This window comes from Bufo bufo, chromosome 7, assembly GCF_905171765.1.
Source record: "Bufo bufo chromosome 7, aBufBuf1.1, whole genome shotgun sequence".
NCBI classification, from domain to species: domain Eukaryota; kingdom Metazoa; phylum Chordata; class Amphibia; order Anura; family Bufonidae; genus Bufo; species Bufo bufo.
In genome coordinates this window covers 156735686-156762511 of record NC_053395.1, presented here as the reverse complement: position 1 = coordinate 156762511, position 26826 = coordinate 156735686, and the positions used below count along the sequence as shown (strand labels likewise).

At 45.7% G+C, this 26826-nt stretch overlaps 1 protein-coding gene across 1 annotated transcript; it reads right to left on the bottom strand.

Moving 5' to 3' along the window:
- Window positions 1-2699: 2699 nt before the first annotated feature.
- RPE (ribulose-5-phosphate-3-epimerase) lies at window positions 2700-26255 on the bottom strand. Its single transcript, XM_040441992.1, has 6 exons — window positions 26134-26255; window positions 21118-21197; window positions 17366-17505; window positions 15908-16042; window positions 11831-11917; window positions 2700-3217 (listed from the first exon to the last, which is right to left on the bottom strand). The coding sequence occupies exons 1-6, from the start codon at window positions 26253-26255 to the stop codon at window positions 3095-3097; spliced, it is 687 nt and encodes a 228-aa protein (XP_040297926.1). The 3' UTR covers window positions 2700-3094.
- Between the last annotated feature and the right edge of the window lie 571 nt (window positions 26256-26826).

Sequence of the window (26826 nt, the reverse complement as noted above, 5' to 3'; positions counted from 1 at the left end):
TGGCAGTAGACGCCCTAGCCCAGAGATGGGACATGAAACTGGCATACGCCTTTCCTCCTTTGCCCCTAATCCCGGCAGTCTTAAAGAAGATGAGGACCAGCTCTACCACTCTGATCCTAATTGCGCCAGACTGGCCCAAGAGAGCCTGGTACCCTATCTTAAAGGAGAGGTCAATCAGAGTGTCGTTTCCGATGCCATACAGGAGAGACCTGTTAACGCAAGGGCCTCTGGAGCATCCCAATCTCAATAAGCTGAGACTGACTGCCTGGTTCCTGAGAGGCAGACCCTGAGGAAGAAGGGTCTCTCCGATCAGGTAATAACCCTGCAACAGGGCCGTAAACCAGTAACTTCGGCCATATATCTTAAAACATGGAAGAGGTTCTCATCTTGGCTAGCCCAAAATCACCCAGGGACTGAAAATCCGTCCATAGGCCACATACTAGATTTCCTCCAGAGAGGGTTTGATATGGGTTTAAAACCTAGCACACTAAGGCTCAGTTCACACCTGAGCGTTTTACAGCGCGTTCCTACGCGCTGTAAAACGCTCAACAAGGAGAAACCAATGCTTCCCTATGGGAATGGTTCTCACCTGGGCGTTTTACAGCGCGTACGATCGCGCTGTAAAACGCCCGACGCTCAAACAAGTACATGAGCGTTTTTTCGGGCGTTTGTCGCGCGTTCCCGTACATAGACTTTCGGGAACGCGCGACAATGTGTGTTTGCTTGTCTCTGTATGCGCGATTGTAAACGCCCGTACAATCGCGCATACAGAGAGCTCCTTTCAGAACGCTCCGGTGTGAACCCAGCCTAAAGGTGCAGATCTCGGCCTTAAATAGCTGCTTAGACTTTCCCTTAGCAGTACACAGGTGGGTTAAGAGGTTCATCAGGGCAGTTTCCAGAATGCGGCCCACCTTAAGACAGACGGTTCCCACGTGGGACTGAACAGCTTATGTGATTCTCCCTTCGAACCCATTGAGAATATATCTGACAAACTTCTATCCTTCAAGACGGTATTTCTACTAGCTATCACTACTGCCCGTAGGATAGGCGAGATACAGGCCCTGTCAGTTAGGGAACCCTTTTTGAAGGTCCTAGATGATAGGATAGTTCTTACATTGGATCATTCCTTTTTACCCAAGGTTGTCTCAGTGTTTCACAGAGAACAGGAGATAATACTCCCTTCATTTTGTACCGCTCCCAAAAACATACAGGAGGAACGGTTCCACTGTCTGGATGTGAGAAGAGCAGCCCTCGCCTACATCAAGCGGATGAAACCTTGGAGAAAATCACCAAACTACTTCATCCAATTCGGTGGTAAAAACAAGGGATGCAAAGCCTCTAAAACCTCTTTAGCCCGCTGGATCAAGGAGACCATCAGGGAATGTTCTAGTCTGCAGAATTTGTCTTGCCCCATAGCTTTGAGGGCTCATTCCACCAGAGCCATGGCTACAACCTGGGCGGAGAAAGCAGGAGCTTCCATTGATCAGATCTGCAAAGCAGCAACCTGGTCTTCCTCCACTACCTTTGTCAGACATTACAGACTAGATTCAATGGCCAATCAGGACTTAGCTTTCGGCCGCAAAGTCCTACAGGCAGTGGTCCCCCCCTAAGATTACGTTCTAAGTTGTTAGTTCTCCATGGGTGCTGTCATGGAGGACGTCCTGGAAAAATATATTTAGTTTACCGGTAAATGGCTTTCCAGGAGTCCGGAATGACAGCACCCAATACTACCCCCCCTTTTGTTCTTTCTGTACACTATTTGGTTTGTATGACTACTGCTACTGTATACAGTGTGAATTAACATTGTTCTCAAAATATGGCAGACTATCCGGTGTAGTAAGTTATAAGAACACTGGAGAGAGGGGGTGGGGAGGGGGCTTTTAAACTGTCTCTTCCTGTCCCTACAGAAGCCAATAAGGACATCCTCCATGGGTGCTGTCATTCCGGACTCCTGGAAAGCCATTTACCGGTAAAACTAAATATATGTTTCCCCCCCCTACCTCAGTCACCCCCTGTGTGTCCGTGCCGGCCAGATTCCACACAATGTTCCCGACTCCTGCCCTGCGCGACTCACTCACTGTCTAAATGTGAGTCAGCCAGACTGTCAGGGCAGAGCGAGCAGCAGCTTGTCCTGGCTGCGGCGCGGGCTCTCTGACTTAGAGACCTCGCACTGCCTGAACAGCTCTGGCTGCACTGCGGCCAGTGAGCAGTCAGACGCCTTACAGTAGCTTCTGGGGCCTTATTATCGGGGAGGTCTTATTTTCGGGGGGATGCCTTATATTACAGCGAGAGGCAAAACTGGAAGTAGGTCTTATTTTCGGGGGATGTCTTATTTTCGGGGAAACACGGTAGTAAAGGTCCGGATGACCCCTTTAAGGCACTGTCCAGGTAGATGCCGCTGGAAACCAAGGAGGGGGTCCCCTTGTGATTTAGTGGCATTTAATGGGACCAAATTGTAAGTTGCTTCATGGCATTCACATTTAAAAAAACTGCACCTCTGTAAAATCCGTGTGAACAAAGCCTTGCAGTACTATATCGGACAATGGAGGATTAAAAAAAAAGGGAACTATCATCAAACTGAAGGTAGCAGTGCACTCGTTGCTTTAGGTCACCTGCACCATATTGGCATTCCACCAGCTATGGAGTTTATCTATTTCTTTTAGGACAACATGATAAAATAGACGTTTATACAGTATGTTTGAACAAAGTTTTATGGTTTAAAAAAAATAACAGGTAAGTAGTCGTGTGTATTAGATCCTCATAGATATGGCAAGGTATCATGCAAATGCTAAAGACCCCAGCCTGGCATACTTCAATCTTTTGCTTACGGGCTTAGTTCCACATTAGGTTTCAAGAGGGAAGAACATATTTCCTCCAAAAGAAAACAAGTTTCTCTGGTGGATGTCTTGTAAGACAAACCATGATGTGTATGAAAGGGAAAAGTAATAGTCATTCTTCACGGGAAAAGAGAATTGCTTCAAGGAGTCCAGTGGTGCACACCCGCAAAGTCCATGTCCCAGGCCTGCTTCCTGTCTGGAAAGACTTGATCGTGGTCTGGTCACAACCAGTGTATCCGTCCGGCATTTACCAGGATTCACCGATCCAATGAGCGCTTCTGAGCGGCTTCACAGCAGGCATTCCGGAGAAGATTGATCACGGAGCGCGGGTCGTCACTCTTCATAATGGCACTTCCAGACACAATCATATTAGCGCCAGCCTGTCAGATTAAAGAACAAAACTAAATTACATTTAGTCATTTCCATAGATACTTCAGCAGCTAAGCAAGAGTTCTCATCAGGTATATTTAAAGGGTTTATCCGGTAATTTGATATTGATAGGCCATCAGTATCATCTGCAGGGGTCCAAATCCCAGCAGCCCCCCCCCCCCCAATCAGCTGTTGGAAGAGGCCGTGTCGCTCCAGAAGCACTTAGGCCTCTTCCTAGGCCAGGGGTGGGAAACCTGCGGCCCGCTGGATCATTTCATATGGCCCCTGGCTCACTGCCAGAGCATTAGCCGATTGCTGGCTATACACTAATAATACCATTGGCACATTTCTGTTATCCCTGAGAATATAGGCAGCTGGAATGTTGTATGGCCCGCGAACGATGTTACAAATACCCAAATGGCCCTTGGCAGCAAAAAGGTTTCCCACTAGGGATGAGCAAACTTGTGTTTCAAGTTCAGCGTACAAGGTTCGGGTTATCTAAGAATTCCGTTATGGATTCCGCTACCACAGACCATGACTTATGGTTCGTGGTAGTGGAATCCATAACGGAATTCTTAGATATTCCCCACCTCTGTCCTAAGCCATTGATGTCTCTGTCCATAGTTCACATGACCTAGCAGAGGCTCAGTCTCATTCAGTCTCAGCTTTGAGGAGACCACAGCGCTCAATGGAGCTCCGGTGATCGGCGTGGGTGCTGGGAGTCCAACTCCCACCAATCTGATACTGACAGCCTAACCTGAGGATAGGGAATCAATATTAAATTCCCGGATAACCTCTTTCATTTAGGCCCATATTCTCTATTACACATCTAGATGCCAGAAGGAACAACTCCTATTCTTGTGGGCCTCAGACACATGGTAAAATGGATGAACGTACACCACTACAGCAGAGAAAAAGAGGTGAGCACCAGCAGTTCCCACAAGCAATAACAGGAGCAGTCAGCACCTTACTGGGCTAGCTAGGGTGTTTCTGGCATTTTTATATACCGTAACTCCTTTTTACAGTAGGGCATCATTTTTCTGGCATGCCCTCTGGATGGGGGGGGGTAACTGCTTGCAACACTTTTTGGCCAAAGCCAAATCCGCGGAGGCAGAAATATTCAGGCGATAGTGTCTTATGAAAGTATTGATACTAGACCAAGTCGCCGCCTTGTATATCTGGTCAAGAGACACCCCCGGCTTTCTATGCCCATGAAGAGATCATAGCTCTAGTGGAATGGGCCTTTATTCCAGTAGGACAATTTTGACCCATTAGGGAGTAGTAGCAAGAAATAGTTGTTTTCATCAGATGCCCTATGGATGGTTTGGAGAGCTTCTTCCCTTTATTTTTTCCCGCAAACTGTATAAGAAGTTATCATCCTTCCTGAAAATTTCTGTGGCGTTTAAGTACTGAATAATTATCTCCCTTACATCTAGGAGATAACATTTTTCTTCCGTGGTATCTTTTGGGTCACTACAGAAGGATGGCAAAATAATTTCCTGGTCTCTATGAAAATTTGAAACTACCTTCGGGAGGAAGCCCAGGTCTAATTTTAATACAATTCTGTCTGGGAAAATGGACAGATAAGGTTCTCTACATGAAAAATCCTGGATCTCTCCTATGCGTCTAGCAGATATTATTGCTATTAAGAAGGCAGTCTTAAGAGAGAGGTGTTTTAAGGAGATGTCTGTCATTGGGGCAAATGGAGATTTTGTCAACCCATTAAGGACTAAGTTTAGGTCCCATTAAGGAATCTTATGTTTTAATGATGGTCTACGTCAGGACGTGGCTTTTATAAACCTTCTAACCCATCTGTGGTCAGCTAAGTTGGTATCGTAGAAGGCCTCCAGGGCTGATAACTGCACTTTCAAAGTACTTGGCCTAAGGCCTAAGTCTAGGCCTCTTTGCAAGAATTCTAAGATCTAAGATCTTTTGTATGCACGGAGAGGATATATCTGGAGAGGCTTCTCGCAACCACGAACAGTACTTTTGCCAGATCTTTAGATAAATGGTGGCAGTAACTTTCTTTCTGCTGGCTTTTAAAGTATTGATAACCTCATCCGAGGGGCCTTTACTTCTTAAGATCACACTTTCAGGATCCAGGCCGATAGTTTGAAGAGACCTGGGTTTTGGTGTAGGATTAGTCCCTGTGAAAGAATGTCCTCCTGAAAAGGTAAATGCCATGGATCTTCCATAGCCAAGTTCTTTAGGATGGAGAACCAGCTTCTCTTGGGCCAATAGGGGGTTATTAATATTACTGTCACCGGGTCTGTTAGGATCTTCTGCAGAACCCTGGGAATTAACGCCCAAGGAGGGAATGCATATGCCAGGTTTCAAGTCCATTTTACTGGAAGGGATCTAGGAAACAAAAGCGCTTGACCTTTGTATTTCTTTTTGAGGCAAAAAGGTATATTTGTGGTTGGCCCCATCTGGTTACAATTTTTTTTTTAAATACCTCTGGATTTAACAACCATTCTCATGGGTCCAGAGTCTTTCTGCTTAGGAAATCTGCCTCTGAATTTTCTGATCCTTTCAGATGAATTGCTGTAATAGACAGGACATTTTAATATGCCCAAGAAAATATTTCTCCTGCTAGGGATCTCAACTTTTGGGACCTTGTGCCCCCTTGAGGTTTCAGGTAAGCGACTGCTGTCGGGTTGTCCCGAGAATATTTTTAGATGTTTTTTGTTTAATATACTCTGATTTAATTTTAAAGTTTCTCAGACCGCTCTTAATTCTTTGTAGTTTGATGACTCGTTCCTTATTTCTTCTAGCCACTTTCCTTGCCAATTTGAGGAGGCCACTTTTGCTCCCCATCCTACCGCGCTTGCATCTGTTACTATTTGTATTGCTGGTTCTTTTTGCCAGATTACTCCTCTGGCTAGGTTTGTTTCCTTCTTCCACCAATTTAAATCCGATTTTATCAGGAGTGGAATTTTTATTACCTTTTCTAAGGATCACTGTTCTTTGTTCCAACTGCTTAATATCCAGGTTTGTATAGCTCTGGCGTGAGCTTGGCACCATGCAACTGCTGTTATGCAGCAGGTCATAAGACCTAGAATGCTCATGGCGTTCCTGATCGAGCAGCTGTCCTGAGCTTAGAATTTTTCTATTTTTCCCTTGATGTCTCTTTTTTCCTGAGGCAGCGATGACATTTGTACTACCGAGTCTAATATTACACCAAGGAATCTCCTGTTGGGTGACGGAATTAGGTAAGATTTTTTTGTATTTCCCAGCCAACCCAGATCCGAAATATTTTGTAGGAAGTAGTATGTTTGTGTGGCTGTCTCTGCTTCCGAATTTCCTACTACCCTGTTTCCCCGAAAATAAGACAGTGTCTTATATTAATTTTTGCTCCCAAAGATGCGCTAGGTCTTATTTTCAGGGATGTCTTATTTTTCCATGACACAGGGGGATCAGAGGGGGGAATCAAAATGACACAGGAGAATCTGAGGGGGGAGAATTACCATTTTAGTACCCCCTTCTTATCCTCCTGTGTCATTTTGATTCCCCCCTCTGATCCCCCTGTGTGATTTTAAGTGATCCCCCTCCCCTGTGCCAGCGGACACTGGATTATTTAGTCTCTCCCACCTTCACCAGACATCCCCCAACCACTTTATCAGACATTTCCCCCCCCCTACCTCAGTCACCCCCTGTGTGTCCGTGCCGGCCAGATTCCACACAATGTGCCCGACTCCTGCCCTGCGCGACTCACTCACTGTCTAAATGTGAGTCAGCCAGACTGTCAGGGCAGAGCGAGCAGCAGGCGGCGTGGGCTCTCTGATTTAAAGAGACCTCGCACTGCCTGAACAGCTCTGGCTGCGCTGCGGCCAATCAGTGAGCTGCGCGGCGGCGCCCGCCGCTACGGTCCAGAGGAGTCAGACGCCTTACAGTAGCTTCTGGGGCCTTATATTCCGGGGGGGCCTTATTATCGGGGAGGCCTTATTTTCAGGGGGATGCCTTATATTACAGCGAGAGGCAAAACTGCAAATAGGTCTTATTTTCGGGGGATGTCTTATTTTCGGGGAACCACAGTAGGAGGAAATGGTCTAGGTACGGAAATATTACTAGACCTTCTCGTGTGAAGGAAGACAACATCTCCACTACAAGTTTCATGAAGACCCTTGGTGCTGAGGAAATGCCAAATGGAAGGGCGCAGAACTGAAAATGGTGCAATATGTGTTCTGGGCCTTTTAGTCCAAACCAAAGATATTTTTGTGAATTCTGATGGATAGGTACATGGTAGTAGGCGTCCTTGAGATCCAAGGACGTCATGTAGGCCTGTTTTATTATTAGGGGAACAATGGACGAGATTGATTCCATTTAGAATTTTTTGTACATTATAGATTTGTTTAGGTCTCTTCGGTTTATGATGGTTCGCGAAGAGCCATCTGGTTTTTGTACCAGGAAAAGACTTGAGTCTTTTCTGATTCTGGGACCTCTTTTATTACGCCTGAGATTCTTAAATCCTGTACCCCTTGCCATATCTTTGAAAGATTAGTGGGACTGTGTGAAGTTATTTGAAACCTTCTTGGGGGAGTTGAAGTAAACTCTATTTTGTCCGCTGCCTTTTCTAGGATCTTATCTAGAACCGTCCCAAAGACATTCTCCTGAGAACGCTATGGAGCATAATTTTGATTTGGAGGTTCTGTTTTTGTTTTTTTATTTACCGTATTTCACTTTAACACAATAATAGCAGTTTTGAAGCAAAAAAAAAACAAAACATTTTAGTGTCTCCATTGTCTGAGAGTCAGTTTTTTTTAATTTTTTGACCAATTGTCTTAGAGTCATTTTTTTGCGGGATGAGGTGACGGTTTGATTGGTACTATTTTGGTGGGCATACGCCTTTTTGATCGCTTGTGATTTAAGGTGACAAAAAAATTGCTTTTTTGGCACTGTTTTTATTTTAGTTTTTTCACAGTGTTCACCTGAGGGGTTAGGTCATGTGATATTTTTATAGAGCTGGTTGTTACAGACACGGCGATACCTAATATGTATACTTTTTTTTTTTTTTCACTTTAACAATATAATAGCATTTTTAAAACTAAAAAATGATGTTTTAATGTCTCCATGTTTTGAGAGCTATAGTTTTTTTATTTTTTGAGCGATTTTCTTATGCAGGGGTTCATTTATTGCGGGATGAGGTGACTGTTCGACTGGTCTCATTTTGTGGGACATACGCCTTTTTGATCACTTGGAGTTGCACTTTTTGTGATGTAAGGTGCCAAAAATGTCTTTTTTTGACAGTTTTTATTTTTTTATGGTTTTTATCGGACAGGGTGGATCATGTGATATATTTATAGATCCAGTCATTACGGACGCGGCAATACCAAATAGGTCTATTTTTTTTTCTATTTTTAACTTTTTTTTTACTTAATTGGAGAATTTTTTTGTTTTTTACATGTGAAACTTTTTTTTAACCGCCTCACGTCCGCCCATAGGATATAAACGTCCTATGGGTGGACGTCTATTTCTGACAGCACGTTTTAAAACGTCCTGTCAGAAATAGCAGCTGCACGCTAATCGTGCAGCTGCTGATCGGGTTGCCCGCTGTCAGTGACAGCAGGGCAACCCTAAGACAAGGCAGGGACAGTGCCCAGGTGTCCCTGCCTTCACGATCGCTGCAGACACAGCGCTCACCGAGCGCTGTGTCTGCAGAGCAGGAAGCGCTGTGCGCTTCCTGTTCCGGCCCGGCGGTCATGTGACCGCCGTGACCGGAGAGTGCAGGGGCTGTGTGAGGTCTCTCAGAGACCTCGATCAGCCCTGCTGTGAGGCTGTACAGCGCTGGATTGCTGCTGTACAGCCTCTATAGGGGTGCATTTGTCCTGTAACTGGGGCTACTATGTCAGCCCCAGTTACAGGAGAAATCAACTGTGAAAAAAAAAAGAAAAAGTGAAGTAAATGTCCCCCAGAGGTCTTGTATGACCTTATGGGGGACGAAAAGTGTAAAAAAAAATAAAAAAAATAAAGGGTTGAAAAAATAAAATAAAATAAAGTTTCACATGTAAAAAAAAAAAAAGTTCCCAAGTTAGGAATAAAAAAAAAAAAATTAAAATAGAAAAAATAAAGTAAAATAGACATATTTAGTATTGCCGCGTCCGTAAAAACCAGCTCTATAAAAATATCACATGACCTAACCCCTCGGATGAACACCGTAAAAAATAAATAAAAAAAACTGTGTCAAAACAAGCAATTTTTGTCACCTTGCATCACAAAAGGTGCAACACCAAGTGATCAAAAACGCGTATGTCCCAGAAAATGGTACCAATAAAACCGTCACCTCATCCCGCAAAAAATGAGCCCCTACATAAGAAAATCTCTCAAAAAATAAAAAAACTATAGCTCTTAGAACATGGAGACACTAAAACATAATTTTTTTGGTTTCAAAAATGCTATTATTGTGTTAAAGTGAAACAAATAAAAAAAAGTATACATATTAGGTATTGCCGCGTCCGTAAAAACCAGCTCTATAAAAATATCACATGACCTAACCCCTCGGGTGAACACCGTAAAAAAAAAAAAAAAAAACTGTGTCAAAACAAGCAATTTTTGTCACCTTGCATCACAAAAGGTGCAACACCAAGTGATCAAAAACGCGTATGTCCCACAAAATGGTACCAATAAAACCGTCACCTCATCCCGCAAAAAATGAGCCCCTACATAAGAAAATCTCTCAAAAAATAAAAAAACTATAGCTCTCAGAACATGGACACATTAAAACATAATTTTTTGGTTTCAAAAATGCTATTATTGTGTAAAACTTTAATAAATGAGAAAAAGTATACATATTAGGTATCGCTACGTCCGTAACAATCTGCTCTATAAAAATGTCACTTGACTGAACCCCTAAGGTGAACGCTGTAAAAATAAATAAATAGAAACTGTGCTAAAACAACCAATTTTTTGGTCACCTTGCCCCATAAAGTGTTATATTGAATGATCAAAAAATCATATGTACCCAAAAATAGTACTAATAAAACTGGCACCTTATCCCCTAGTTTCCAAAATGGGGTCACTTCTTGGGAGTTTCTACTGTAAGGGTGCATCAGGGGGCTTCAAATGGGACATGGCATCTAAAAACCATGTGGAGTTCCTTTCCTTCTGCGCCCTGCCGTGTGCCCATACAGCAGTTTACGACCACATGTGGGGTGTTTCTGTAAACCGCAGAATCTGGGTAATAAATATTGAGTTTTGTTTGGCTGTTAACCATCGATGTGTTAGAGAAAAAAATTGATTAAAATGGAAAATCTGCCAAAAAAGTGAAATTTAAAAATTTGATCTCCATTTTCCTTTAATTCTTGTGGAACGCCTAAAGGGTTAACAAAGTTTGTAAAATCGGTTTTGAATACCTTGAGGGGTGTAGTTTCTACAATGGGGTCATTTATGGGGGTATCCACTATGTAGGCCCCACAAAGTGACTTCAGACCTGAACTGGTCCTTATAAAGTGGGTTTTGGCAATTTTCTTAAAAATTTGAAGAATTGCTTCTAAACTTCTAAGCCTTCTAACGTCCTAAAAAAATAAAATGACATTTCCAAAATGATGCCAACATAAAGTAGACATATGGGGAATGTTAAATAATAAATATTTTATGAGGTATCACTTTCTGTTTTAAAAGCAGAGAAATTGAAATTTAGAAAATTGCGATTTTTTTTACATTTTTGGGTAAATTTGGGATTTTTTCATAAATAAAGGTGAAATATTTTGACTCAAATTTATGACTATCATGAAGTACAATGTGTCACGAGAAAACAATCTCTGAATGACTTGGATAAATAAAGGCGTTCCAAAGTTATTACCACATAAAGTGAGATATGTCCGTTTTGCAAAATTTGGCCTGGTCAGGAAGGGGGCAAAGGGCCCAGATGGGAAGTGGTTAAACACTATTTTTTTATTTTACACTTTGCATCCCCCACAAGGTCATATAAGACCCCTGGGGGATATTTAACTTCACTCTTTTTTTTTCACTATTGATTTGGCACATCAATCTTAGGTGCGCGGTCCTAGAGTATTGAATTTGCGGCGTCAAAGGGGTATTTGCGCTTTACTGACGAGGTTATAAAACTGCGCTTATTCAGATTTTTCCACTTGTTTGTTATCATAGCTGCCACATTCTTGTGAATGAAACTCTTTTTTCTACCTTCCAACCCCTCAAACATTACTTCCTGTACTGATCTCACTTTCTTGGGGTCCTCAATATTCATTGTAGCTCTAAGTTGATCAACGTCCTGAATGGGGAAGAACGGCCTACCACCCCTATCCTCCTCCGAGGACAAGTCGGATAGAACTTCCCCACTTTCTACCGCCAAGGTATTTTCATCTGAACTAGAGACCTCCGAATAATCCTGTGCAGAAGGAGATCTGTCTTTGCTTCTATGGGCTTCTTTTTTAGATTTAATTAAATACACAGGGGGAAATTTATCAAACTGGTGTAAAGGTTTAGTTGCCCATAGCAGCCAATCAGATTCCTCCTTTCATTATCAAAAGGAGCTCTGAAAAATGAAGGGTGGAATCTAATTGGCTGCTATCGGCAACTAGGCCAGTTTTCCTTTACACCAATTTGTTTGATAAATCTCCCTCACAGAGAACTAAAGGTTTAAAAAAAAATATCTATATAATACTAACCTCTGCACAGCGGTGAATATTGTCTGGTCCAACTCCCCCATCCACCTCTATGTCAAGCGATGGAAACTGTGATCTTAACCACTGCACCTATAAATTTGGAAAGGAATATTATAAATGAAGATCAATCTGTTACAGCAAGACACAGGGCCGACTGGAAAACAGCGCTGGCAGCATTTAAGGACGCACGCGGTATTGCAGGCTTTTTGTTTCAGTATGCATGAAATTTCTACACCATGCATCAGGCAGAAATGATAGACAGTTATTACAAAAATCTTCTCTACCCCATTCCTTTGACGCCAACAGTCCCAGTTCCCATCGTTTTATAACTTTCCAGTCTCTTTAACCCTTTCAGGGCACAGCCTAATTTTTTCATTTTCACATTTTCCTTCCTCGCCTTCCAAGAGCCATTTTTATTTTATTTTTTTGTATTGCAGCGTTTTGCTGTCCGCCTGACGAAGCGGAGCCAAACTGATCCGTCCTGGCACACAATGTAAGTCAATGGGGACGGACCCGTTTTCACTGACACAATAGAAAACAAACAATCGTCCACCATTGACTTTCAATGGTGTTCCAGACGGATCAGTCATGGCTATAGAAGACATAATACAACCGGATCAGTTCATGACTGATGCATGCGGTTGGATTATTGTAATGGAAGCGTTTTTGCAAATCCATGACAGATCCACAAAAAACGCTAGTGTGAAAGTAGCCTTAGGGGACTTGAAAATGCGATCTGGTTGCTTGTGCTTTTTGCTTCCTGTACTGCGCTGAGGTGCAGGTACAGGACATGCAGTGCTTCCTTGTTCTTTACCTGCACTTAACACTTCCAGCACAGGAACAGTACAGGAAACTAGCGCCATCCTGGAAAAGCAGCGACTGTTCACACAGCTAACCCTACCGAGGGGGCATCTCCTTACGAGTAGGGTAATCTCAGAGTGTATGGCATTACTGTAATTTAGCAGCAAAGTGGCCAACCCCTTCAAAGGAGTTGTCTGGGCTACAGATATTGATGAATTATGCTCAGGATAGGTCACCACTGTCAGATTGCTGGTACCCAGCATCCACGGTGCCAGAAACTATACCATGTAAGTAAAGAACTGGAAGCAGCTCCGTACACCATGTAGTGGCTGTGATGGGTACTACAGCTTAGCTTACATTCAATGGGAGCTGAGCTGCAGTACCCCTTAGCTCAGGGCTTGACAAATCCCAGGCGCCAGGTCGCCATGGCGACTAGGAATTTTGTCCTGGCGCCTGGGTATTTGCCCCTGCTTGAAAATAGGCCCAGCACACCAGCAGCCGGGCGCAGCCCCTGGAGGGTTAGGACCGCGAGCAAAATTAAACTTTTTTTTTTTTTTTTATCACTTGCGCCCAGGCTCGGACTGCCACCCTGCCCGGACCCCTCAGCTTTCGGCTCCATCGTGGTTTGGCCACTCTCGCCGTCTATCGGTCGCAGCGTGCTGATGTCGCCGTGCGTCATCTCCAGGGCAGTTAAAAATGGCGAAGCCTTTACCGGAGCCCGCGTAATACTTATGTGATAACTGTCCGGCAGACATCAGAGCCCGTGTCCCGATGAGAGAGGCTCGGCGGGGGAAGAGGAGTTAGTGCAGGGGAGGCAGAGCGGGAGCACAGGTAGCGGCGCTGCACTCGCTGACAAGTGGAGGAAAGAAGATCAGCCCATCATCATTCCTCCTGCTGTACACAGCAGGGGACATGATCGGGCAGCGCAACATCCCAGGGCACCAAGTGCTGCCAGGTCCCTGCACGGCCGGCTCTGCGGCGGTAAATGATGCGCTCTGCACTTATCCACCAGGCTCAAAGTTTGTAATGTCTGCCTGCTGCAGCCAAGTTGGCCTCGAGCACGGCCATGAACCCAGCGGGGAGCTGCATACCTGCTGCCGTCATTAGGCCGGAGCTCCTGCTAGCCACAACTGGTGGCCATTCCTGCACCGTGCTCTATCCCTGCAGTTACCATTCGGCCATTTCTTAGTTCTTTCCCTTTCTAGGAAAGCTGGGTGACAGCCTGTATACCACACAGAAAGCCGGGTGGCAGCTCCTAGGAGAGCTGTGTGGTATACAGGCTGTCTGTCACCCAGCTTTCCTGGTCTCCTGAGGAGAATATATCTCAGTATAGGAACATTTAGATACGCTATCATATGATTTACCCATTCAGGAGTCTTGGAAAGCCGGGTTGCAGCTCCTTTGAGAACTAAGACTCCTGAATGGCCAAATCATCTGATAACTTCTCTATATGTTCCCGTACTGAGATATGTTCTCCTCAGGACTAGGAGACCAGGAAAGCTTGGTGATAATCCATGAGCGAGCTGGAAGGCCCCCGCAGTATTCCTAGGGTAATTCCAATGGAAATATTTTCCACAGAGGATTACCTGTTGTGGAGTTTTATCAAACTCTACATGTAGCGTGTGGATTTGCTGTGGAATTCAGCCACAATCAGTTACACGTGGTGAAATCATATATTACCACGGTGCGGATTTGAAATGTGCACAGTAGGTTCATTTCCGTGTGGATTTTATGAAGTGTGAGGATTTTTGGTAAAATCTTATCCATTTTGCTGGTATTTGCTGCAATACGCTGTGGATTTCATAGCTGCAGTGAGATGAATGAGCCCGGACCAAACATCCTGGGGAAGGGATCTCAGTTCTGTCAGCTGCAGCGCAGGGATTATACACACAGTGACGTCACAGGGCAGGGATTATACACACAGTGACGTCACAGCGCAGGGATTATACACACAGTGACGTTACAGTACACTGATAAACACTGAGGAGATGCGGCAAACAGTGACGTCACAGTACACTGATAATAAACAATGCCCATGTTGTTTGGTTCTAGACTTCTTTATATGTTAATTTAAGATTATTTTATTTTTGTCGTTGAAAATAAGGCAAAAAAAAAAAAACGGCTCCTAACTTTTTTAGCTGGCTCCTAGATTCCAAGGAAATTTGTCAAGCCCTGCCTTAGCTGGAAACAGATTATTGTTGGTGTCGGACCCCCACAGATCTGGCATACATCATCATTATCTGTATCATCTACCAGATGAAGTTGTACTTCCAACATGTATGCGCACAGAAATGCTACCGTTCATCCTGGGAACTCCAGGCACAAGCTACTAAAATCCCAGTGATCATTCAACTACATATGTGTGTTGTGGGACCACGAATTGCTCAATGTCCCAACTTTCCCAATTCTGAAAGTTGAAGGAGAAACCAGTGTTGTTGCACCTCCTGTCCGCATACTACTGAAGCCACATAAGATGGCGGCTGAGCAGTCTGCTACTCCACTCAGATATTACAAACATATCTAATGAGATATTTACAGGAGCAGGCAATTATCGGGAATAAAACATTCCATCCTGATAATTGCGAGGAGGTGAGAGCTGCATTTACATGATGCAATCACCTCAGCAAGGAATGTGTCAGCATAGACCATTACTTCATCCGATGGAGGAACAATCCGCAGCACCTTTACAGGGGCCTAGTATTGGGGACTAGCGTTCGTATGAACGTTTATTACCAAGAACCTGCCCGAAAATAGTCCTGTGTTATAAAAGGATCTTAAAAAGGTTCTCCGGGAATAATACGGTTTTTGAAAGTGCCAATAGCCCTTCTCTCTAATTAGAACAGTTCTACTTATCTACTCCCCACCGCTCCAGTGTGTCTATGCTTCAGCAGTCCAGTGGCCATAAGCAGCACATCAACACTGAAGGCGGTGACTGGCTGGAGCTGTGCATGTCACCAGAGACTGGTGCAATGTATGAACTGGAGCCAGGGTAGAGTACCCATGCGGCAAGGAGCAGATGAGTATGAATCTTCTGTTTAGAGAGGCAGGCTGCTGGCACATCTCAAACATTCAGTATTCCTTGTCCCTCTCTACACACAGAAAACAAGGGATCAGCCAATCACTGGCATTTTACTGACTGGTCAACCCCATTAATTGAAGAATTCCGCCATTAAACACGGAGGAACATAAGAATCTCTTCCAGTCTAATATTTTAAGCTGACTTTGTACATTTACCCTTACGGCAACCAGTTGCACTGTCCACACTAAGTAATCACTTACCTTGGGCATCATGTCTTCCATGAACTTCTGTCCACCAAAACCGGGTTCCACAGTCATCACCAGAGCCATATCAATCTGATTTGCCCATGGTGCGAGATATTCCACTGTGGTGTTCGGTTTAATACCAAGGCCCACCTGTAAAAAAAAAAAAAGAAGAGTAACGTTAGGACCAAAACTGCCCTTCTGACTCCGATATTTCCACTTTCCCAAATCTGCCCCGCACCTTCCCGCCAAAGAGAAAATGACAGTTGTGGATGGAGTCCCTCTGTTTTGTTGCATAAGATTACGGCACATCTCACACCTGCACAGCAGCTCCTGAACCGCACTGTGTGAATGGGGTTTCAGAACGATCATTTCTGGACACCACAGCAATTAAGGGTACTTTCACACTTGCGTTGTTTGATTCCGGCAGGCAGTTCCGTTGCCTGAACTGACTGCCTGATCAGGCAAACTGTATGCAAACGGATGTCATTTTTTCTGACTGATCAGGCATTTTTCAGACTGATCAGGATCCTGATCAGTCAGAAAAATGCCTGATCAGTCAGAAAAATGCATTGCAATACCGGATCCGTTTTTCCGGTGTCATCAGGCAAAACGGATCCGTTTTTTTTTTTTTTTTCATTTTTAAAGGTCTGCGCATGCGCAGACCGGAAGGACGGATCCGGCATTCCGGTATTTTGAATGCCGGATCCGGCACTAATACATTCCTATGGAAAAAAATGACGGATCCGGCATTCAGGCAAGTCTTCAGTTTTTTTCGCCGGAGATAAAACCGTAGCATGCTACGGTTTTCTCTTTTGCCTGATCAGTCAAAACGACTGAACTGAAGACATCCTGATGCAAACTGAACGGATTACTCTCCATTCAGAGTGCATGGGGATATGCCTGATCAGTTATTTTCCGGTATAGAGCCCCTGTGACGGAACTCTATGCCGGAAAAGAAAAACGCAAGTGTGAAAGTAGCCTTACAGTAGTTGCAAAAATGATATGGTGAATTATATAGCGAAGCCTCATTTTTTAACCCAAGGACATACTTCCACTACATATGCAAAAGTAAGCTCCAGCTCACCCGCACCTTTTTTATACCGGACGTGCCCGGCCGATTCCCGACCTTTTGTAATCCACAAAGTAAAAACCAGAACCGCTCTTAAAAGCTGTGACGATCCTTTATTCTTGAGTACAGCAAGCACGTACAAATAATCACGGCACCCAGGCTGTAGACGCCTTTTGGACAAACTACATTTCCTTAATCATTACATGACGCGTAGTTTGTCCAAAACGCATTTACACTCGGGCGATTATTTGTATGTGCTTGCTGTACTCAAGAATAAAGGATCGTCCCAGCTTTTAAGAGCGGTTCTGGTTTTTGCTTTGTGGATTACTTCCACTACACCGAGAAAACTAAACACAGCCCATATACACAAACCTACTAGTACTACCACCTCTAGCTACACTTACCTTCATGCCACTTTCTCGGATCTCTTTAATCAGGGCTCCAGGGTTTTCGGTGGCTTCTATATGGAATGTGTATTGGTTGGCACCTGCAGCTGCCATGGGTTTAACCCACTGTTCCGGTTTAGCAACCATCATGTGCATATCTGGGGTGGAAAAGAGAAAAACCATACACATGAAAACAGTAAAAAGGATATACACATACATTTTCTCTGCTGATAGGAGGTAATTGAGGCTGAGTTCACATCTCCGTCAGAGATGGTCTGGTTGCATGACATGGCACAAACGCTGGCTGACGGCCGGACAAAGTTTTTGTCACTACACACTAGGAAGTAGGGGGAGCAAGGGTGCACAAAACTGCTTGGGCCCACCCTGAGTGCACTTAACTGCTCATTTGCAGATGTATTAAAAGTACTTTTTCTCCAGAATGAAGCAATGGATCACTAGGTGAAAGATACTGCATTCACATCATCTAGCCCTACAAGGCATTGTGCCTAGTTTAACAGTGAATCTTCGGGTGACAGACTCCCTTTAACCCCTACACGCCCAGCGCCATACTTGTACGGCGCTGGGTGGGTGTTTAAAGGGGTTCGGCAGTTTTTTTTAGGCCTCATGCACACGACCGTTGTGTGCATCCGTGGCCGTTGTGCCGTTTGACTTTCAATGGGTCCGTGGAAAAAACGGAAAATGCACTGTTTTGCAGCCGCATCCGTGATCCGTGTTTCCTGTCCGTCTATTTTTTTGACGGACAACGGTTCACGGACCCATTCAAGTCAATGGGTCCGTGAAAGAACACGGATGCACACAAGATGGCATCCGCGTCCGTGATCCGTAGGTTACTTTCATACAGACGGATCCGAAGATCCGTCTGCATAAAAGCTTTTTCAGAGATGAGTTTTCACTTCGTGAAAACTCATATCCGACAGTATATTCTAACACAGAGGCGATCCCATAGTGATGGGGACGCTTCTAGTTAGAATATACCACGAACTGTGTACATGACTGCCCCCTGCTGCCTGGCAGCACCCGATCTCTTACAGGGGGCTGTGATCCGCACAATTAACCCCTCAGGTGCTGCACCTGAGGGGTTAATTGTGCATATCCTAGCCCCCTGTAAGAGATCAGGGGCTGCCAGGCAGCAGGGGGCAGACCACCCTCCCTCCCCAGTTTTAATTTCATTGGTGGCCAGTGCGGCCCCCCTCCCTCTATTGTAATATCATTGGTGGCCAGTGTGCGGCCTCCCCCGGCCCCCCCTCCCTCCCTTTATTGCATTATCATTGGTGGCCAGTGTGCGGCCCCCCCTCCCTCCCTCTATTGTATTATCATTGGTGGCCAGTGTGTGGCCTCCCCTCCCCCCCGATCATTGGTGGCAGCGGAGAGTTCCGATCGGAGTCCCAGTTTAATCGCTCTGGGGCTCCGATCGGTAACCATGGCAACAAGGACGCTACTGCAGGCCTGGTTGCCATGGTTACTTTATTACTTAGCAATATTACAATATTAGAAGCATCATACTTACCTGCTGTGCTGTCTGTGACCGGCTGGGAGCTCCTCCTACTGGTAAGTGACAGATCATTAAGCAATGCTCCGCACAGACCTGTCACTTACCAGTAGGAGGAGCTCCCGGCCGGTCACAGACAGCGCAGCAGGTAAGTATGATGCTTCTAATATTGTAATATTGCTAAGTAACCATGGCAACCAGGCCTGCAGTAGCATCCTGGTTGCCATGGTTACCGATCGGAGCCCCAGCGATTAAACTGGGACTCCGATCGGAACTCTCCGCTGCCACCAATGATCGGGGAGGGGGGGGGGAGGCGCAACTGGCCACCAATGATATTACAATAGAGGGAGGGAGGGGGGGGCCGCACACTGGCCACCAATGATAATACAATAAAGGGAGGGAGGGGGGGCCGGGGGAGGCCGCACACTGGCCACCAATGATAATACAATAGAGGGAGGGAGGGGGGGCCGGGGGCCGCACACTGGCCACCAATGATATTCAAACTGGGGAGGGAGGGGGATCTGCCCCCTGCTGCCTGGCAGCCCCTGATCTCTTACAGGGGGCTATGATATGCACAATTAACCCCTCAGGTGCAGCACCTGAGCCACCAATGATATTACAATAGAGGGAGGGAGGGGGGGGGCCGCACACTGGCCACCAATGATATTACAATAGAGGGAGGGAGCACACTGGCCACCAATGATATTACAATAGAGGGAGGGAGGGGGGGCCGGGGTGGGGGCCGCACACTGGCCACCAATGATATTCAAACTGGGGAGGGAGGGGGATCTGCCCCCTGCTGCCTGGCAGCCCCTGATCTCTTACAGGGGGCTATGATATGCAAAATTAACCCCTCAGGTGCAGCACCTGAGGGGTTAATTGTGCGGATCACAGCCCCCTGTAAGAGATCGGGTGCTGCCAGGCAGCAGGCAGTAGCGCCGTGGCCTTCTCGCTGTCATGTACACAGTTCGTAGTATATTCTAACTAGAAGTGTCCCCATCACTATGTCGGATATGAGTTTCACGATCTAACTCATATCCGACAGTATATTCTAACAGAGGCGTTCCCATGGTGATGACGTCACTGGGCCTGCGGTAAACAGCGAGAAGGCCACGGCACTACTGCCAGCGCTACTGCCTTCTCAAACAGCTGATCGGCAGGGGTCCCGGGTGTCGGACCCCCGCCGATCAGATGCTGATGATCTATCCAGAGGATAGATCATCAGTTAAAAAAAAATGCAGAACCCCTTTAAAGTTGGCGCCCGCTCCTGCCCTCTGCGGGCGCCATAGCCGCAGGTGGCCGCCTGCTTCTTTTAGCAGACACCCGCAGTAATGCCGATCATGGACATTTAACCCCTTAGATGCCGTGGTCAATCCTGACCACGGCATCTGAGCGCACTGAAACCGAAAGTGCGCACTTTCGTGCGTATGCAGTAGCCCCTGTCTTTATGAATGACATGAGGCTGCTGCATAGTATTTCCTATGGAGCCCTTGCCTGAAATAGGGCTCCATAGGAAACAAGCAATTTTCTCATAGACTCCAATACTAGTGCATTGGAGTCTATGAGATAGCAATCTAATGATTGCAAGTTATAGTTCCCTATGGGAAATATAAAAGTGTAAAAAAATAAATTTAAAAAAAATTCAAATTACCCCCCTTTTCCCAAAATAAAAAGAACTAAAAAAAAATTAAGAAAATACACATCATGGGTGTCACGATGTGTGAAAACGCCCATAGTATAAAAATATAAAAATGTATTTCCCATACAGCAAATAGCAAAAAGCGTCCAAATGGCCGAGTTGCCGTTTTTAGTCGCTTCATTTTCTGCAAAAAATAAATAAATAAAAAAAGTGATCAAAAAGGTCAGTTTTATCGCACATCGAACGTCGTAAATAAAAAAAAACTGTAAAACTGGTGGAATTGCTTTTTTTTTTTGCAATTTCACCCCATTTGGAATTTTTTTCCCGCTTCCCACTACATCATATGCAATATTAAATGGTGACGTTGGAAAGTACAACTTGTCCCGCAAAAAAACAAGCCCTCATATGACTATGTGAACAATAAAAAAAGTTATGGCTCTGGGAAGGCAGGGTGCGCAAAACGAAAACGCAAAAAAAAAAAAACTCTGGGCCTTAAAGGGTTAAAGTGGTTTCTCAGATTACAGATATCCTTCAATATCAGATCAGAGGAGAGAAAACAGTGAACAAGCCACTACTGGACCGTGGACTGCAGACAAAGGAAAAAGTTACATTAAGCATTACCAAAAAATGGGTCATTTCCTAGATGCTTTCGGAGGCACTCCACCACAGGATGACCAAACGTGAGATTAGGAACAAAATGCCTGCAACAAGAGGAATAAGACACAAATCAGATGCTGAAGACGAGCACATGTACCTGGTGCCTTTAAGAGCCGTCCAGGACCCAGCGTGTTGGTTTCTTTTATGTAGCCAGGCAGTAAGGCTATGTTCTCATTGTATTTTTGGCCTCCATCTAATATATAAAGCCGAGTGTGTGTGTGTCCGCTAAAGGAATCCGCACCGTCACATTTACAATCACAAAATTTGGCACACAGGTACATCAGGTGTCCGGGAAGGTTTTAGACCAGGTCTCAACTCTCTAGCATGTACCGTTCCTGAGATATTCTGCAAATATGGCACATCACATGACCTTCATTAGCCAATAGAAGCCTGCAGGTCTTTCTCTTCATACCCCAACTTCCATACACACGGCCACATGTCCCTTATCAGCCAATAGAAGCTCGCATGCCCTTAGTCTCCACATACACAGTTTTACACCAGGTTTCCATAACAACCCAGCCATTTTTCTTCACTGCTGCAGGTCAGCATTAAAGGGATTCTGTCACCTCGTTTCAGGTTATAGAGCTGCGGACATGCACGGCTAGATCGCCGCTAGCATGTCCGCAATATACCGGTCCTATAGGGCATTGCGAGATTACGGCAATCTAACTGTGAAGAAAGGAGGAGATTCGGAGGACATAGGCGGTGCTGGGCTCCTTCACAGGGGGCGTGGCTGGGCACCAGGAAGGTTCGTACAGCCCCTTGGGCAATTTACAAGACTAATTTACATATCTCCAAAATAATTTTTTCAACTAAATAAAAGCACACAGCCCTCTAGGACCGGTATATTGCGGACATGCTAGCTGCGATCTAGCCGTGCATGTCCGTAGCTCTATAACCTAAAACGAGGTGACAGAATCCCTTTAAAGGGGCAGGGCACTGTGGATGGCACTGTTAAGGGAGCGGAGTGCTGTGGAGATCACAGTTCAGGGGCAGGTAGGGTGACCATTCAGGCCACCCTCAAAAGACAGACTTAAAAACCCCACCCCCAGGTTCCACTAAGACCCCCCCCCCCCCCCCCCCCCCACTCCGCAGCTGACGAGGATTGAAAAAATGAAGTTAAAAATCAACTTCTGTCAGCTGCAGTGGTGGGAGGGAGAGGGACTTTCTCCCTGCAGCTCACGCTCAGACAGCACAGTGCTGCAGTCTGAGAGTGAGCTGTTCAAAATGACATCCCTGTGTCCGTTCAGGCCCTGTGCCGGACTGTCCGGCCTAAAACTGGACCTCTGGCCACCCTAGGGGCAGGCTGCTGTGGAGGTCACAGTTAGGCTCCATTCACACGTCTGCAATTCTGTTTCGCATAATGCGGAACGGAATTGCGGACCCATTCATTTCTATGGGGCCACACTATGTGATGTCCAGATCCGGAAATGCGGATCCGCACTTCCAGGTCTGCAATTCTGTTCCCGAAAAAAATAGAACATGTCCTATTCTAATTGCGGACAAGATTAGGCATTTTCTATAGTGCCAGCAATGTGCGGTCTGCAAAATGCGGAATGCACATTGCCAGTGTTATACGGATGTGTGAATGGACCCTTAAGGAGACGGTCCGCTATGGAGGTCAGTTAAGCCATTGATGATTTGGGCATATTGTTATTAGTCTGACCTCTAGTGGTTCTTTTTCAGTTCGACGGGTTCATATTCACTAAGACTGGTCTAATTTATATTTGCGCGTTAAAAAAGTCGCATCTTTGCGGAGAAAATTCCCAAATCAAATGAAGTAATCTAGAAACAGTGCAGATAGTGTCATACAGAAAGTACCCGGTCACAGTCCATATACAATGCTGTGCTACCGCCACATGACTGCAGGAACTACGCCGCCATACATCCCAAGATATTAGGGAAGGAACTGTGCTTTATTAATGGCAGAAATGGGTTAAAAGGGCGTTCATGATTGATTTTCATTGCGGACAAATGTTTCCCTTGTTCGTGACCTAGTACAGAAGAACGCACACAGCTGGACAGTACTGCGCCCATACAGGACGCAACAATCATATTACCATTATATGACAATAGAATAACGTTGTGACCGTATCACACAGGGAACCCCTGATAAATGGTCCCAATCCTGGGGAAGGCCTAAAATCATTCCTGATCAGAGATCAAGTCAACTCAAATTGAAATTGTTCCAATTGGCCTGAGAATCTGTGTATGGCACTCTGAGATCTCCTTGTACCTAGTCTCCCTTTTTTTTCTCTCACTCTCCAAAATTTACCCAAATTAAATCACCAAAAATTCGGACCCACCTCGAATTTCTGATTTGCTTGGAATCGATTTGCTCATCTCTAATAAGCAATATCATATCATGAAGGTTATAGAGCGCCACCTAGTGTACATCCGTGGAGCTGAAACACTCACTGCGCAGTTTTGAGTCACAACGATACAAGTCCGCGTGGAGTCACAGAATCCAACAGAACCAGATCTATACAGATGTATGTGGAGAAGAGGAAAGCGATCAATGTCTCCTCTTCCGTAGAGATATTCTATGGCAGTTGACAGCAGTGGAAAGCAAGATATGTCCGCCTGTAGCACCCGATACCGTCACATGTACGTGCGAACGAGTACAAAGCCATCACTAGTACACCTGTGCCTGGAAGAGGGTGGACGTGGCACAAACTTAAAGGGGGTTGTCCGACTAAAAGAAGTGTAATGAAGTACAAGCAGGGGGATAGTGTAAAAAATATATATGATATAATATATAGTCACCTTGTGAAAGCTCTGCTGCTCCTATCCCTGACCAGAAAGGACACTACGCCGTTCTCATGGACGTAATCACTACAGCCAATCACTGGCCTCCGCAGTCATGTGATCCCCGTGCCGTGGATGCTTTTACTTCATTTCACTTTTGCTGGCTATACCTATTAAAGGGATTGTCTGCTTTATATCGATGACATATGCTCAAGATGGGTCATCAATATCAGATCGGCGGGGGTTGTACGAGCGCAGCCTTCTCTTCACTGTATTCCCGCTTGCCGTCACAACTGCAGTGGTGAGCAGCGTAATTACAAGTATGGCGTCCTCATTCACTTCCATAGGACGGCACCATAGAAGTGAAAGGCGACGCCATAGTTCTAATGGTAAACAATGAAGAGAAGGCAGTGCTCGTATGAGCGCTGCGGTCTCTTCAAACAGCTGACTGGCACCGATCTGACATTGATGACCTATCCTGAGGATAGCACAGAAGATATATCAGCCGGCACTCTGAGTATATAGTGAGCGGTGCGCGCGTCCAGGGTCGGAGTCCCATTAATCCAAGAACAAAGACGACCGGAAATCGCTATATTGGATGCAACTTTAAAAGGATAAAGTTGCATCCAATATAGCGAGTGCCGGTCTTCTCTGTTCTTGGCTATCCTGAGGATAGGTCATCAATTTTAAAAAAAAAACGTTTTAACCCCTTCCAGCACCAGGACATAACTGTATACGCCCGGGGAGAACTAACTTTGTGCACCAGGGTGTACAGTTACACTGAATTGCTAAATACTGCTGTGACACAAGGAACTGTCACGGCGCCGGTGACACGAACAGCGGAGACTCCAGAGTTGCAGGCAAGGGACCAATCAGAGCGGTTTTCCTGTACAGGATAGGTCCTCAATATCAGATCGGCAGGGGCCACAGCCTCCACATTTCTCTGTATGCTGTATAGCGACTGTGCTTGGTATTACAGCTCAGGACCAGTCACTTGGGTCTGGGACATAGGAAAGCTCGAAAAAGCGTGCAGGTGTTTGGGGTATAGAGAGACCGCTTCTGGGCGACGTCTCCTCTTTTTTGAATTCGCTCCTGGTTTTGGCTTCCAAAACTGCAAGCAGAAACCTGACCATGCGAGACGGTCTTGCAGAAATTCCGCGCAAATTCCCATACGTTTCCGCAGCAGAAAACACATGTCTTACTTGCGGATTGGAAGCGGCTTTGCTGCAGATCTCACCTTGCCCTTAAAAAGATGAAATATGAACAAAAAATGTGGGAAAATCCACGCGGCAGGTCAATTTCCACATGGAAGAAAAAAAGCATAACGTGTGCGAGATTTGTCTGACCCCACACACTTTGCCAGTACTGTAATACGCGGCGCAGAAAACGGTGTTTAATCCTGAGGCCGCCTGCAGACATTGCAGATTTTCCAAGCGGATTCCCGGGAGGAAAAACCACAGCGTATTGCGGTACCAGCAAAGTGTATGAGATTGCCCAAATCTCGTGGATACTTTGCAGATTTTTTCTGTGCGGATTTCAAATTTAATAGCATTTCAATTATCGTATGTTTGCGGTTTTTGGTGCAGATTTTACCCTTCTCATTGGAAGGAGGAGATCTGCGGCAAAACCGCATCAAATCCTGCTGTTAGAAATTGCGGATTTTGGTGCGAATATGCTGCAGAAACGCACATACATCCGTGCTAAAATTCAGGCGGATCTTGTGTGCGTTCACCTGTATGCGGGTGGTCTTAGGACGCCTTCACATCAAGCAGATCCTGCTGCAGAAATTTTCTGCAACTGAAATTCAGAACCATTCATCTGAACAAGGGTGTAATTGGCAGCAAGCACATGGCTTCTGAATGGAATCGATTATCAGACGCTGAAAATGTCTGCAACAAAACCCGCAGCGTGTGAAGGCAGCCTTACTACAAGTGAACGTCCGGCCAGGTGCAGTACGTCTGATATCCTCCAGGGGGCAGCGCATATAAGAGTCAGCTCGGGTGGCGCTTACTTTTTCTAAGGACTTGTTCCCCCCCGACTGATCTGCATTGTGATTATCTGATAACCGACAGTGACCAGTCTGTCGGCCGATCGTATCTATGAAAAACGCAATGGTTTAATTACTAGAAAGCAAGGAGCCATTCACACCTCTAGAACCAGAGATTTCAAAACCGCACTTAACAGTCGCACATGGTCAAGCGTTACCCACGGCCACACACAGAGGTCCCTCACCCGTCCATGACATCCAGGTGCAGGTAGTCGGCCCCGCATTGCAGCATGCGCTCGCACTCCGCCGCCAGGCGAGACAGGTCGCTGTTCAGAATGGACGGACCGACCTTACAGCCAGACGACATGATGACAGTGTGTGTGGCTACTACCGCAAGAACGACCCAACGTGCTCCGGGTGGCCGCGAGGGATTGTGGGAGCTGTAGTCACAGCTCCTGCGCGGTGCGGGCAGACGGTGAGGTAGAGGACTACATTTCCCGTCATGCCAAGATCTGGCAGCGTCACGTGCACGGCTGGTAGGGGAGTGAGGCTGCGTGTGCTCCCAGTATGTAGTGTATACACTTCGGTCTATGTTCCCAGCCTCTCCTCAGGCTTCTTCTCATTACATTTAGGAACAAGTCTGTGGGATCCCTGTGCATTCAGCCACATTAGTGCAGAGATGGGCGCTGGGACTAGTGGTGACTTGAGGGATGGTGCCCATTTGGACGTTTTTAACCCAAATTTTAGGTGTTTCGGCAGTGGCAGACTGGGCCCCTCTTGCCCTGGGCCCCATAGCAGTCGCATGGTCTGCCGCTATGGTAGTTACACCCCTGTGTTTCGGTTATGAATATCATTTTGGTGCGTTTTACTCCAAGTACGAATTAAGGAGCGTTCACATCACCGTTTAATTTTCTGTTCTTCTGATCCTTTTCAGATCG